The sequence below is a fragment of the Sinohyriopsis cumingii genome, chromosome 1 (genome assembly GCF_028554795.1).
Source record: "Sinohyriopsis cumingii isolate HCF-2022 chromosome 1, ASM2855479v2, whole genome shotgun sequence".
In the NCBI taxonomy this organism is placed as follows: Eukaryota; Metazoa; Mollusca; class Bivalvia; order Unionida; family Unionidae; genus Sinohyriopsis; species Sinohyriopsis cumingii.
In genome coordinates, this window is record NC_142961.1 from 71,672,900 (window position 1) to 71,689,583 (window position 16,684).

The window sequence follows — 16,684 nt, forward strand, 5'->3', positions numbered from 1 at the left end:
ATTTATTCAGTCACATCCTAATATATGGTACCAATCATAAGTGTTCCTTGATAACTGTTATACGTGCATGCATTGTAATTGTCCCTTCACTGCATATTGGGTTAAGTGACACTATTATTGGCCAGTCCAAGCACTTCAGACAAGTCAAGTCAGTATTATTAGTTTAGATTGTTTTAAATGCCCTTGTTATACTGTGTTTACTCAACCCAGATATTCATGAGCAGATCACCCAAAGATTTCAATCAAGTAGGTCATTACAATTAATGGCATTTATTGTACATTTATGACAGTTTCTTAATTGATAGTAATGATTCATTAATTTAAATCCATCTATACATAGGATCAACTGTACCCATGTGATATTGCATTTAACGTGAAAAGTTGATGCTACATAAGGAGCTGTCTTTGTTTATATTTAAATGACAAAATATATTACATGTGTGTTGTGATCACCTTTAGGAGTAGTTGTCAGCAAGGTGATCTTTAATAAATAGAAAAAATGAGGTTAGTAAATAATTTCCACGAGGAAGGTAATAAGAAAGATTTAGATAAAGAAAATTCACATGAAAGTGGAGGGATAAAATGTAAGGCTACTGCTGAGTCAGAGGTAACCATTTCTCCAAAGACACATAAGCCGGATTCTGAGGCAGCAAACATTGTTAAAGAGGCAAAACTCAGAGGAAGAGAAATTTGTAGCCATATTTGGTTGGTAATTATGCCTTGAATTCACTGATTCTTTCAATTATCACAATATCCCAGATACAGCAATTAACTGCTGCCTTAGTGCTGGGCCCTGATGACAAACATGTACATATTCTTTGAAGTACAGCTACCAACACAGATATGACTAATGCTGTAAAATATCTATGAATCTATATAATTGATAGAGAGTTTGGGACAAGTGAAAAGGCATGTGGGACAAGTAACTTTTCTTAAACTACTTTTCCTGGACAAGTGGATGAAAAGACATTTGTTCATCCATGTTATGATAACATATCTTTATTTTCTCCCATTCTTTAAGTATGATAGCAGTCAAATAATATGCTCAAAGTGCCGTAAAAAAGCAGAAAACCATACAGTCCTCAAATTTCTCAATGCCTTTGAGAAACAAACATAAAAATACCTGTTCATGTAGATGTTAAAAAGGAGAACGCATCACCATTGAGAAATTGAGTTTAGATTTTCTGCAGAGTTTTTATTAGCTTAAATTTTTAAATAAATTTCAGCATCTTTGGAACATGCATCTCTCAAATACCAAAAGTTTCTTAAAACTTTTTTATATTTTAGACCTATGGAGGAATTTGTTTGGATTTTTTTACATATGGGTTTAATATGTAACATTTAGCAACAGACAAGAGTGATTGGTTATATTCATTAGTCTGCTGAAGAAGCAGACTGGTAATGAGAGATCAACATGTATGGAAATAAATGGTTGCCTGTCAGAAATAGCTGTGGAAGGGAGTTGACCATTATGGAGGTTGGACTGTTTTTCTCTCATGTTTTATGTTCTATACTGCACAGTGACCACAGCTGATTGGATAGGATTTTTTTTTACTTCTTCATACAGATATAGAAGTCATTGTAGTAACAATATTTATTACACATCATCATTTTCAATATTACAGATATATGAGATCACTGTAGAGGACATAATTTTTGTAACAAGCTCATAAAATTACCCATTGATGATATATAATACCGAGGTTTTTGTTTTTGCTTGCATTGACTATATCAATTAAAAGGCATTTGATAGTACACAGTTCACAGAATTCTCGGAAGGTACAAGTCTTTAGGTCAGTTACATGTTTTTTCTAGACCAATCATTAATGCAGTAGAAAATAGCTATTAAAACCAAAAAGATATCAATCCTTACAAAATTATTGACAGTTTCCAAAATGACAAATTAGTAAGGCAGATTTTTTAAAATTTACTTTCTATTATGATATTAATTTGAACTGAATGAGCAGAAATTTAGTATTCATTTACTGTACATGTTACATTGTAGTGGATTTAGGAGGAAATAATAATGCGTAAATTCTGCATTGTTTGTGAACATATGACTACAGCACACAAATGCTACTGTACTTAAAGACATGATTCGATTCTAATATTATTACAGGCAGTAGAAAGTGGAGAGCTGAAAATCATCCCTGACATGCATGTGAAGACATGGAACAATTGGCTGGGAAATCCAAAGTAGGTGCCACAATAAAAGACATTAATGTTTTGTTATAGAGACCATTGGATTAAATGTTTTATATACAGTAGACTCTAAATTTTCTGAAGTCTGAAGAAGCTTTGGATAATGCTAAGATTTGAATAATTGATGGTCATGAAGGTGCAAGCTTAGTGTACATGACTCCACAGAAAATAAAGCAAAGTACCATTTCAGTTGTTCTCATATTCTATTTCCTTAATAAATATATAGGAAGCCATTTCATTGGCACAGCATAAAACAAAAACAAAAATAGTAGTGAAAATTATCATTGTCATCATTATAATAATCTGTGTTGCATACAAGAAGGACAAAATTTTGTTTCAGTATGCATTAAAATGACCAGCACCTAGCAGATTTTAAAACTGACAAGTCAATGGATCACTTGATAAGTTTCTTTTTCACATGATATTCACTTCTTTTCAGTTGTTTTCTAATTTTTAAACAACACACTTAAAGAAACTTGTAAGCACAGTTCATTTTGCGCATTTTCAGTTGAAATTGTTTTGCATCACATGCATCTTAAAACATTCTCATTTGTGGCTGCTTTGCTTTCATTATTGTTAAAATTGTTGTTATCTTCATCCATTTCACTTTCATTATCACCAGAATCAGACTTTTTTTATTATTAATTTCATGCATGATATCATTGTCCATAAATTTTTGTCAAGGTTGGTTAGTGTTCATCAGTCATAAAGAAACAAACCATTATATGTCCATCCACCCCAAGAATTGATTTTCAAATAATGTGTATAGTAAATGTAGCTTTCAAAGAGTTTATATGATTTTCTGACTTTGTTTTAACAAACCTACTTTGCATAAAATTACTGCCATTAATTAAATTAATGAGGGGGTTAGTGAAAGAAAAGTCAGATATTGGATTGGAACAAGCAATAAACATAACCTGCTTTTCGATTAATGTTTACTCTAAGTTTGGACCGACATGTTACAATTCAAGAAGTCAAACATGTTGCTCCTGACGATTTTCGCACTTCCAGTGTGTTTTCATTTCAACAAGATAGAGCATTTTGGACTGCTAAACTATTTTGATTAAGGGGGTGTACTGTAATGTTTGGATAACAGGTGTACAAAAGATACAAATTTGTATGGGAGAGTACAGATGGTTCGGATAATGCCAGGTATTTGGTTAATAAGAGTTTTGAAAAACTTAGAGTCTGCTGTAGATTGTCTAGTTAAAACAAAAACCAAATGTAGTGCTCATAATGGCTCATATTTTCGCATAGGATTGTCTTTTGAGGTTGGAGACACCTGACAGACTGAAGAAAATCACCAGCCTTGCATCTGTATACATTGCTCATCCTATGTCTGAGAATTGTGACCAATGTCCATAGAGGTGTAAAGTGAACTTGTTGTCACTGTGCTAAAATAATCAGCAGTGAAACTTGGTGGGCTTGGAGTACTGAGAGATTTTGATTTTGATCATTTAACACTAAAGTAAATGATGCCGATGTATCTCTAGCTTTGAATTAAAGTTCATACAAATAGCATCTTGATAATGAATGTCTGACCATCTTTAGTTAATATGATTTTCTCCTGAAAAAAACTTATCAGGAGCCAGGCTGTTGTTTCAGGTTATACAATGTATAAATGTTATTATAGTGTTTTTTACAGATCATCAGTTAAGTTTGCTTTCTGATTATTCTAAGATTCGTAAAGATGATATGGCACATAGTATGGTCTATTCTTGTTCCTCAGCTACAAAGTAGCTGTTACAAGCAATAGACAAACCAGATTGTTATATTAATGGTTTCATTCTGTATAGACTTGGTCAGGACCTGCAGTGTTCATGGAAACAAGGGTGGCATTGCTCTGATTAAATTATAGCTTGTGGCCGTATAGTCCTTGTTTACATGTACTTAAATTGGAATAGATTTTAGTCTGCCAGAGACAACAATTGTAATTATCTTACTGAGGCTGCCAGGGGATGAGACTATTCTTTGGGAAATAAAAACCTGTCAGGAAGCTAACAGTTTTAAGAAACATCTATGCGAGATGCCCCACAGTCAGCTTCCTTAACTGCCAGTTGTTTAGTTTCAAGAGATTATAAATTTAATTTATATTTTATGCTACCATTGGTAGCCATCGTAAGCATAAAATTTTTACCTTTTTCCCTGCAGAAAAGGAAACTTTAACAGCACAATAAACATGTTACAATCACCAATCACTTTGGAAAATGCAACAATTGTCCAGATTCCATTGCTTTTATTCAAGTTTGGTGCTGATTTCCTTTGAAGGGTGTGTTTTGTTTTATTGAAGAATGTAGCTGGCTTGCTTTGATGAAGGGTGCATGCATTATCCTGGGCTAACTGTGGAAGACCAAACAAATACATGTTTCTTAATAATGCGACAGCAACATTAAAGCCTAACAGCAACATCAGATAATTTATGAGTCAGAATTGGCAGTTTATTGAACAAACAATTAGAAACAAAAGATTTGTTGAAGTTAGGATGTAAGGATTCTGTTGACATGTACATTTTTATTTTCTTCGGACGTTGACATAGCATTACAGATTTGGTGATAACAATAGACCATGGGCTCAGGACTTTGCATTTTTGTTGACATAGGCAGATTATCAACATAAGTGATATTGATAAAAGTGGGTAGGACTGTATTCTTATTGCTTAGTTTCTGATAGGAAGAGTTTTTGTACACTCTAAGAGGAAATGCTTAGCAGTTTCTGGTGGACTGTAAGAACATTTGTTGTCAGTTAATTGTGAAATGGTAGTAGTCCAACTTTCCCATGCTTTTTCAATATTTTCTGTATGTATATCCATTGTTAGACCCAAGCATTTAAGAGATGAATTTCTTAATCATATTCATTCAGTGTTGTGGTGACGTTCCTTTTCACTTGGTTTTGATTGAATTAAAATCAACTAATCATTGATCAGCCCACATTTGATTTTAAGTAGGTCTTTGCTCAAAACACCAGCAGCCAGAGTTGGGTCATCAACAATAATTGACAACCATGTATTGTCAGCAAACAACCTTGTAATATTCAAGGTTTGTCTAATATTTCAGGGAAATAATTATGTTAAACATTTTGCTGTTCTGAATATGTCTATTTTTTTTATCTCCAGGGACTGGTGTATCTCTAGACAACTCTGGTGGGGCCACAGGGTTCCAGCTTACTTTGTAACCATCAATGACTCTAGTGTGCCTCCTGGAAAGGTACCTATACCTTCCTGATAATTACAATAGAACCTTTTCCATTATTAACCATTAGTTTTCAGTGAGATGTTTAACAGAACAGAATTTTATTAACTATGGGCATGGAGAATATAAATAATACAGAATTACTTGCACTTTGATTCGTACTTGGCATGTCAAGAATTTACTGAATCAAAAGTCTCAATAACTGGGTTAACTGTAAAACTTGGAAATCGCTACATTAAACACATAAGAATGGACAAAAATATATAAATTTGTAATTAAACTTCAATCTCTAAAAAAGTAGGATATACAGGATTTTGTCCATCAATCAGTTAATCCTTCCATTGATCCATCCATCACACAGTTTGGTGAATGCAACAAGTCTTGCAGTTTTGAACTCTTCTGATCATAGACTAGCAAAGGCCATGGGATGGCCTTTTGTCCCAGTTATTGCTGCTCCTAAAGTAAACTACTTCAAGGATTGACATGAAACTTGACTTGTACATTTATCTGGTGTTGATCTGACAATCAGTATGGCTACCATGGAAGCAATCTTAAAAATTTTGTAATCAATACCCCCAAACAGAAAGTCATATTGACATGGCATTTGTCCAGAAGACTTGTTATGTTGGTTCTAAATGAAAAAGATGCTGATCTGACATCCAATATGGCTATCTGGAAAACCATATAGTTGCTACTTCTCATGCATGGACAATCATATCGGCATGTGATTTTCATTAAAAGGCTCTTTATGATATCTAGATGGTCTTGAATGAAAATGTTTTTGATCTTAAATCCAATATGGCTGCCATGACGGCCATCTTGAAGATCTTAATAAGGCTATATTTGCAAGTGGTTTGCACCAATAATAAAAAGATACTGGGTTGGTTTTGAATGAAAATGATATTGACGTATTGATCTTGCATCCAATATGATTCCATGATAGCTTCACTAGTAGTGGTGTGACTTCCTTAGCAACCAGTTAGAAAATCCATTTTGAACTTCTCTGGAACAACTGAGCCAGTTTAAATCAAATGTGAGACTGCTTCTTAGGACATGTTTGCCAAAAAAGTTGCCAGTTTGTCTCACTTAGCAGTGGCATGGCTTTCATAACATATGGATAAATAAATATGGATCACCTATTTTGTGCTTCCTCTCCAGAATGAATGTGCCAGTTTTAATTATTTAGTACGTTTTCTATCAAAATTGTGTTCAGGATTGATTCTTTGGTAACATTGTGGCTTCCTTAGCAGCCAGGTGGAAAAACTGGAGTAAATCAAGAGTACATCTACTACCTCGCAAATCCAGCCATCCCATTTTTTTTTTTTTGCAACAGAAAGTACTCAAAGTTCTGAGGTCACCTAGGTAGAAGTCAGACAACTGAACTCCCTTTGGATAGAGGGGTTGGTGCCAAATCCTGTCCATACTTAAGTTACTACTTCTGTATGGGCTAGGAAGTACATTCTTTTTGGATAAATTGCAAAACTGAGTTTCATTTGTTCCTTTTCACTATTTGAGTGTTTCCAAGGAGTTCTGTAGCACGGGGAAGTTAATAGCTCTCTTTGATCATAGGGAAGAATTGTCTCGCTTCATCCTACAACATACAACATGCATGTTGGTGCCATTTTAATTATTCACCCCAAGATCTCATTCTTAAATTCATCTCGGTAATCAACCTGGTCTGTGAATTCTGTCAAGTAATTGTCTGTTACTACTAGATCAGTCATGTAATTATTATAGACTTTTATGTTTGCCATTTATGTCCTCTTCACATTGTGTTTGCCAATGATGTCCTCCTCACATTTAGTTCATACAATAATTGACTGGTTTCACCTGTATATGCCATTGTTTTTGTTGTGTATGATGACAGGTGTTCGAGGATGGGCAGGAGAAATGCATGTGGTGCAAGCATTTTAAGCTGACAAAAGATAACAAGGTTACCTATCTCAATTTTATGTATCTGTGTGATACATGCATACTGTGGTCAGAAAATGTATGGTTGACTGTCTTGGCTGAACAGTTTAAACAGGTAAGTGAGAAATTGAGGAAAGCCACCAGAAAAGAGGAAGCGGGAGGTCATGGGTTCAAACCCCAGCTGAGTCATACCAAAGACTTACAAAAATGGTACTAACAGCTGCTTCGCTAGGCGCTCAGCATTAAGGTGTTAGTGTTAGGACTGGTCAGCCTGGTGTCAGGATAATGTGTCTGGGTGGGACATCATGCTACATGTCTGCGGCATGATGCCCCAGTGCTAGACATCACTATAAACTGCCACACTGCAGACATCGTAGTGATATGACTGAAATTTTTTTAAAGCTATGTTAAAAATCCTAATCACACACACACACACAGGTGTTTAAACTGGTTCTGCATTGCAGCAATCCAAAATCAGCCCTCAGGAAGTATTACAGACCAACAAATGCCAGCTCCAGCTCCATTACAACCCATAACCATCTGTTATGACACTCCAGTCCAGGTTGCTCGGTAGTTCCCAAACTCTCAGCAGTTTGGTCAGTGGACATCTGGAGGTACCTGTTTCACCACTTGGCTAGAACTCCAGCCTTCTTTGCAGCTTTATTATAGGCATCACAGAAGGTATCCCATGTCACCTCATTCTTCTGTGCACCATCATTCATATTTGATTCAACATTATCCAGAGAGGACTCAGCCTTCAGTGTATCAGTTTAAGATATTTTTTGGCTTCTGCTGCTCAAGTTTTTCTCACCTTTGCCTTTGTTGCCAGCTTTACAAGTTCCTGCATTCATTAATCCATTGACCAAGAAAGACTTACCAGAATTCAAACAGCTATCACAGTCCGGTTGAGTTGCTGATTTATGACATTGTTTAAAGAAGCAGCTTCAGGATCCAAATGTCAACATACCATTCTTTTTGCAGTTTCACAGCAGTAACTCTCCTTAAATTTTAACAGTCCTTTCTAAGAGATGCATAGTCCTGTTTTTCAAACTGATGTCCAGATGTGGACAGAGACATTGCAAGCTTTGGAATGTCAAACCTGCATCAGTACATATGTTCTTTCTTTTCATAAAAAATGACTTTATATCTCTGGCTTGTTTTCAGCAGTCTGAACACAGACTAACCTTGTCCATCAGTAACCCCACTGGTTACATATGGGAGTCTGTCTTGCTGGTGGCATATCTTCTGAACATATTAGCACAACACATGCATGACAATTCCACACAAGCAGTGGTGAACTTGCAGCTTGCAGAGATGCCTTTCTCTCCATGTGTGCCTTCCTTAAGGAACACCATTTTTGTATAAAATAATCGCTTAAGTCGCAGCCACTGTTGTCCAGTCTGCTTTTCCATTCTTCCATGGATGTGTAGAGAATACATACATACATATGTACGTATGTACGTACATACATACATACATACATACATACATACATAGCAAACTTGAATGTGGATGAGACCACCTTAGAAAATCCTTGACCAGAAGACAGAGATCTGGGGATTTGGTAACCCTTGATTTATAATGCAATTTACTGAAGTGGAAAGATGTGTCATTTACTATGGGAGAAGGCTGACTGGGATGGAAGCAATGTTTTTGTTATCAGTGACCATTGGAAATTTTGTTCTTGGAGAAAAGGGCTAGTACAACTGTTTTATTATTTGGCATGGAGGCGTGGAGGTCCATTCAATTTGTCTGGTCTCTGCTCTGAAGAGAAAGCCATGTTGCATGGCTTGTCTTTGGTTACCTGTTTGTGAACTCTCTCTACACATCCATGGAAGAGCAGGCTGGACAACGGTGGCTGCAACTTAAGTGATTTATATATATTCTAGACAGACTTGCTGTCCCAATGTAATCAGCTAATTCATACCAAATGGTCTGTTCACACTTGGCATTCAGATCACTCATTGATCTATTTGCAACCAGTTGGAATGCAAAGATTCAGTCCAAGGTAGAAACAAATATGGGCAGTTGATGGCCTTTCCATGAACTGGAATGGTATAGATGCATACCCCTTCCCTCTAACTCTTGTCCCCAAAGTCTTGCAGAAAGGGAGGGAATCACAGTGCAGTCTAGTCCAGATAAATGATATCCTAAATTTTGCTGTAGAAATTCCCATGATATCGTCTCTCCTGACCTGCTTTAGAAAGTGCAAATGCAGTTTTTTTCTAACACAGAATTGTTAAGCCTGCATTCTTGTCTGATATCAAAGAATTGTTCATGTGAAAACAATTCTCCAAACAAGTTATGGACAGAATCACTAAGACAAGAAAGCTCACCACTTGGAATCATATGAACTAAATTGGAGAATTTCCTTCAGCAGAAGCCAAACTTTCTGTTAAAATCCTTGATACCACAAATGAGAGAAAGTTAGTTTCTATCACTATAAAAGAGTACTGTTCCATGATCTCCAACATGCTTCATCATCATAGAAAGGGGATACATTCTGAAAGAAAGATCCATTTGACCTTCTAGCAAAATTTGTTTTGGCTGTGAGTACAAAATCGAATCTACCATGGGCTCCGACATGGCTGAATTAAGCACCTTTTGAACCCATGTCTAGAACCTCCCTAACTCATTCCTAGTATAAAATCTGTTTCTTAGTAGTTCCTGGTAGAGCATGCAGAAACAATGAGATACACTTCTTGTTGGTTGATCAGAACTATCTGCAATTTTGTCAGGATGTTCATTTATGATGGCTGTTAACTTTCATCATTAAGAACAAGCTCATACTCTTGCGGAATCAGTCCTTTGTTGTTGTAAAACATCTTTCCTTGTTGGGCTCTTTACCTCAAGGACATCAACAGAATCCCATAAGAGCTGTAAATTGGTACGTGAAGTGAACTGAGCCATAGACAAGTGGGAGATCACATTTATTTCTACACTGAGAAGGAAGAGACTATAAGCTCAAGCTCCATCATCCAAGGTATGGAGCATTATTCATGCTGCATATAAAGAACTATTTCATGACCAAATAAGTTTCTTCTGTGTGTGTGTGTGTGTGTATATATATATATATATATATATATATATATATATATATATATATATATATATATATAAAATCAGCTCACAAGGCTAGGGTAGTTGCCACTAGCATAGCATTCAAGCATAACTATTTTGGAACACATTATCCCAGCCTTGGGATGGAGGGCGAAGATGACTCTAACTTTTAACTCTGAGACTGTTCATCCACAAGGGCTCAGTTTGACATGGTAGGACCTATTACAACAAGCTGCCATCCCAGGTCATTCAGCAGCTTCATACTGATATGGTCAATCAACTTGAACTGGATTTGCAGGGTGAAATTTTGCCTTGCAAGTTGTTCCAGTCATATCTATATGCTTACTCTAGCATATATCTTACACTGCATATTTGAAGAAGAAAGCAAATTTAGAGTAAAATGTTTTTTTTTGTGTAATACTTCCCAGATCATAATGTGGGCACATCCTCCCAGCCTCCCCGCATTTACATTCTAAAACCTGACCACTAGTAACTGAAGTATGGATGGGATTGGCAACAGTCTCTATATCCAAGGAAAGATCACTTTTATTTGACATTTACCTAGATTGGCAGATGACTTATAGCATTTTGGGGGAAAAAAACAAGCATGGAAGGGCTGGATTTGTGAGGTAGTGGATGTGCACCTAATCTTTTATGACTGGGTAAGAATTATCGAAGAAACATGTATTAGGCTTTTATTAAACTAAGTAGGAATGTTTGTTAAGACATCAAAATTGTGTCTAGGGTGGCTCCACTAACAATGGAGTGGCTTCCTTAGCAGCCAGGTAAAAAACATCTATTTTCATGTTCTTCTCTAGAATGGCTGAGCCAGTTTTGATCAAACTTCGTAGCTGTAAATCCTGGGACATGTTTTATCAAAACTGTGTCTGGGGGGTGTTGTGTAAAACTCATCATCATTTGTCACCATTGATATTTTTACTTCCATAGCATCCAAAACATTAGCAAATTACTCACCATTTCTCCAATTTTAAATTTGGGTTTGTATTATGAAATGGTTTATTTCATACATAGGTATCAAATTGTATAATTAAGAATAGCATTTCGTCGAAATTCTGTTAAAAAGAATCCAAGTAAATTTGCACTATTCCTAATTTGCCTTGCAGGACACAGATGGTGAATACTGGATCTCCGGCAGAACAGAGGAGGAAGCAAAACAAAAAGCAGCCAAAAAATTTAATATACCGGAAGACAAAATCTCATTACGACAAGGTGGGAAGGGAAATATTTCAATCTGCACTTGTCACAACTTTATGATTATATTTCTTTCTTAAGAAATGTTCCTTTGTCTTTAATTTATTTTCTTCCTCTTAACATATATAACTTTTACATTTTGCAACTGGTCAAAAACTATCAATGAGAAGATGCTGTCACAAGTATTTATATTTGAAAGGCAGAGTTTGCTAGCAATTTGTTCTGTATCATTTCTTGATACATAGATACATTGCTAGCAATCTGTTCTGTATCATTTCTTGATACATATATACATTGCTAGCAATCTGTTCTGTATCATTTCTTGATACATATATACATTTTATTTGAATACTTAGATTCCTAAGTTTGAACTAATTTGTTTCATTGTCTTCAGTATTTACATTAGATTTTATACATTTTCAGATCCTGATGTATTAGATACTTGGTTTTCCTCAGGCCTGTTTCCCTTCTCTATATTTGGTTGGCCAGAACAGGTACATTCTGTTGTCTGCACATACTTCATAATAGACATTGAAAGTAATCTCTTTTGCTGTGCCCATGTTAGTGGGAAGCAAGACAGGGTCACATTAGTAATGTTTGTTAAGGTTTTTGTTAAAGTTGTTTTGTTGCTTATATTTCTGAAATGTCTTGATGATGAATTTTCTTCATATTTGGAGTGAATCATTATGAAGCTAAGGCAATTCAGTTTGCAGTACACACTCTGCTCCTTTTATCCTGGGGATCAAGGTCACAGCCATAGAGAATGTATGTTATGATTTTATTTAAAGTAGTTTTTTTATTTAAGGTTTTAGTTCAAGTTGATTCATTTCCTCATATGTCCTAAACTCCTTAGGGCTGTTCTTGTAAAATATACTTGGTACCCTGGGAAAGCACCTTTTATATGGAGTAGTCACCTATAGATGCAATTTAGAATGTATCATTTTCATTTGAACTATAATCAAGATACCATATACCATGACATATATTTGTAATTTTAAAAAAGTGCCTTGCCTGGGTACCATTTATGTTTAAATGGAATAGCCCATTAATGGATTTTATTCATAATTGGGATGAATCATTTGAAGCTATGATGATTCATTCTGTGACATGCTTAATCAACCCTTTGACCTTGGGGTCAAAATCACGTATTTGATCACAGGCTCAACATGCAGCCTGGCTTTTTTATTTCGTGTGTATGTATTTGTTATCTTTTTCTTTTTCTGTGTGTGGAGATAGAGAAATGAAGGTATCTTTTTTCGTTATTATCAAGATTTGAAGAGTTTGGGCATAAGTTTAGAAAATCTTGTGTTGGTAGGGCACATTATTAGCACAGTTTTTTGGCAGAATACAGTGTTTTACAGAAACATTGTTTCCTGCTTAATAGTGTTATCGTTTTTGACAGCTAAAACATTTGTCTTGTTTGAGAAAATGATAATAACAATTGTAATATAGTATTATACATTCATCTGTTTAAGATGTTAAATATTGGTTTATGACTCAGATGAGGAACTTGAGATCTATATGGAAACTAAGTCATGTTTTGAAATCTTTATCTAAAACTAAAGATATAAAAGATTGGATCAAAGTTTTTATTCTAGGACAGTTAATTGCAGGATTCCCAATCATTTCTAAAATAGTGTCCAACAGTCAACAGAAGGCACAAAAGTAGCAAATAATTTTTCAAGCCCATTCTTTGATTACCGTGTTAAAATTTTCCGACATTTAGAAAAGCCCATTAACTCCCATGTTTCTTTCTTACATGGACAGGAGAATTTCCCCTCAAATTTTTTAATTCTAAAATAGGTCATGTGAAAGGGATTCAGTTAATTTAAAATCTCAAGTCAAAAGTGTGTACTGTTTTTTACATTGAGGTGTGTCAAAAAGTTGGGCACCTTTGCTAAATAAAGGATGCTGATTCATTCTCAAATATGGCTGCATTTACTAAAAATAGAACAACCTTTAAACATCTTCTCAATAAATGCTCTTCAGAATTAAACAGAGCATCCCGGCATGAAAGGCCTTCAAGATTTTACAAATGATGCCAGTCTTCCATTAAATATAGCTGCCGTTGCTAAAAGTAAAAACAACTTTAAAACTACAAGAAATCATGCAACATAAGTTAACTGAGCTGAGTGATCTAAAGTGCTTGCCTTTACCAATCGCTGCCATCTTTCCTTTGTCCATGTGGGTTTGAGTCTTGGGCACAGCCAGTGTGGGTATGTGAGAAAGCTTGTCAGTAGCTTTCCATGGATTGGTGGTTTTCCCACGTTCTTCTTTCACCAGTTATACTGGCTGCCATGTATAGCCTATCGTGTACTGAAAAATGACAGTAAACCAACAACAACAAGAACAACAGAATTCAACCAAATTTGACAGTATACAGGCATGAAGGGCAATTAATATCTGTACAAATGATACCACTCTGCGATCTGATAGGGCCACCATTACTTAAAATAGAATAACATTCAAATGATGAGACAAATAAATTTAACAAAATTTGGCTGATAACCAAAAAAGGCTTTAATGTTTGATAAGTCCACCATAACATATAGCCACATTCGCTAAAATATAAAAACATTACAGCAATTTTGTCTCGAAAACTAATCTCCAGAATTTAACCAGCTTTGACAGAATTCCCTGGCATAAAGGGCTTTCACTATTTAATAATGATACTGAGATGCCAAAAATACTAATGATGGTCAAAAAAAGAACCCAGATAAGCCTTGAAAACATTTGTTTCATAACATACGGAGTCAACAGCATTGGAAGAAATTTACTGAGAGCACATACAACTGACTTAGATGTCTTGGTCAGCTGTACTTGAATTAGGCTTTTATGCAATGTCAGTTGGGTGAGTAATCTCAGGTCCATTGAGGCGTCTTTTTACATGGTATTCCCTTTTTTATCCCACCCCACCCCACAGTAATAGTAAAATTAATGTTCCATTTCTTCACATGAAGTTTAATAAATTTCAAGGGATTAGTTGTGGAAAATTTGCAGGAAAGATACATGTTTACATGTTATGTAGAGTGCAGACTAAAAGCCCTTTTTTTTGTTTTGACTGCATTAGCAGATTGAAAGCTGTAGGTGTTTCTTTTCTAGTTGTTTTAGTATCAGCCATGTTTAGATTTTGTTTAAAAGTTTTGTGTTTAAGTCTCTGAAAACCATATTTCACAGTGCATTTCATAGACATTGTTTGATGAAACACTTTTGTAGTTTCAGCTTAAACAATGTCACCCCTTGTGTGTGGAGGTGGGCTGGGAAGGCAGAAAAGGGCTGGTTTGATATTGACTATTGCTTCTTTTTGCTCTAGTTTTCTTGGATGTAATTTCTCAATCCATAATTTGAAAGTTACAACTTATTTTATTTGTTGAATAGAAAAATTCAATGCTAATGGTGCCATTACTAATCTTACGAGTGGCCGAGTGGTCTAAAGCACTCTCCATTAAAGACCACTGCCATCTCACCTCTGAGGGGGTTCGAGTCTCGGATTCGGCTAATGTGGGTATATGGGAAAGCTTGCCAGTAGCTTCTCGTGGGTCGGTGGTTCTTTCTGGGGTTTTCCCGGATTCTTCCTCCACCATTAATACTGGCTGCTGTGTATAGCCTATCATGTGCTGAAAAATGGCGTTAAACCCTACAACAACAACAACAACTGATCTGTAAACTTAGCAGTGAGCTGATATTACATCGTTTAAATTTAAAATATTATTTTACTTTGTAAGGATTATTCAGCTATTTCTAGACACTATTGCCATGAAAAACCTCAATGGGTTATATGTTGATGTGAATTGGTCTTAGGGGTGATGAAATATGGAAAACTTGAGGTAAACCACTTAAATCAGTAGTGCAGCCATCTACACTTAAACATGCTGGAATCAGAAATTGAAGCTGGAACTACAAAGATATATAGAAACTGAATTACTGAGTTGTTATCGAATAAGATTTGAGCAATTATGTAAGTCAGTCATCTGACTTTTCTAAAACCCTTTATTCTGTCTTTATCAGACTCCAGACCTGGAGACTTTTTATCCTGGGACTTTGCTTGAAACTGGGCATGACATCTTGTTCTTTTGGGTGGCCAGGATGGTCATGCTTGGACAAACCTTGATGGGGAAACTGCCATTCAGAGAGGTATGTCTTCATTACATTTTCTCAGTCGAATAAATTCTGCTTTTGAAAGAAAAACAAGCTGTAATTTTCATATTTGCCTTGAATGAATACACAAAGTGAAAAGGGAATGAAGACCTTAATTTCTTCAAAATTGACTCATTCTTGAAATTATGGCATACCAATTTCCAACTCTCATTTTGGAAGTCTGAATAATGAGTGTTGTCATGAAAGACTTTGTGTAGATATGATATCAGTAAGACATAAATTTGGTTAGCTGCTTATGTAGTTGTCAGCAGATTTCATATGGAAATAAAGTTTGTTTTGGAATTGCAACAAAAACAACACAAATGTGCAAAGAATAAATGAGAATATGTTGACGTATATTACCACTGATTTTTATGATTTGGATTTGGTTCCATATTTAGATGGTGTTATGTAATTTCAGGTGTATTTGCATGCCATGGTACGAGATGCACATGGAAGAAAAATGAGCAAGTCTCTTGGCAATGTGATAGATCCCTTAGATGTGATCAATGGAATTTCCCTTGAGGTAAACTGTTATTAGTATTCTCAGAGACGAGACTTAGACTCCCCAAAATGATGCCTATTCACTACTTTAATTATTATTCATCCATGTTTTTTTTCTTCCGAACAGCAAAGCAGTGTGTATCACTTTTTTAACTACATTTTCATTGTCATTTAAATCACCATGAAGATGTTGCACATGCCTCAGTCTCTTTGACAGTATTGCAAACAGTCATGAAACTGTTATGTGCAATGATATGGTAGAGGGTGCTGCCCATCTCAGGGAAAAGGAGGTCACATTGTCTTGTCTCTCAGTGACATTGTAGGTATTCGGAGTGTGACTTGGCAAAACAGGCAAGACGACGTTCTGTGAAATTCTTGTTTTCTGTATAAAGATTTTGCTGGTAAGGTTGTTAAACTAAATTTGTATATTCAGTAAATCAAGATGATAGTTTTTCATACAGAAAGTAAAA

At 35.5% G+C, this 16,684-nt stretch overlaps 1 protein-coding gene across 2 annotated transcripts in view; it reads left to right on the top strand.

Moving 5' to 3' along the window:
- The window catches only part of LOC149807097 (valine--tRNA ligase-like), a 90,571-nt gene that overhangs the window by 56,265 nt on the left and 17,622 nt on the right, over nucleotides 1–16,684 (top strand). For both annotated transcript variants that reach the window (XM_089961934.1, XM_089961942.1), the window contains exons 13-18: nucleotides 2,120–2,196; nucleotides 5,315–5,405; nucleotides 11,486–11,591; nucleotides 11,997–12,067; nucleotides 15,582–15,707; nucleotides 16,132–16,236. In XM_089961934.1, coding sequence (XP_089818060.1) covers nucleotides 2,120–2,196; nucleotides 5,315–5,405; nucleotides 11,486–11,591; nucleotides 11,997–12,067; nucleotides 15,582–15,707; nucleotides 16,132–16,236 — 576 coding nt within the window. The remainder of the gene's footprint in view (nucleotides 1–2,119; nucleotides 2,197–5,314; nucleotides 5,406–11,485; nucleotides 11,592–11,996; nucleotides 12,068–15,581; nucleotides 15,708–16,131; nucleotides 16,237–16,684) is intronic.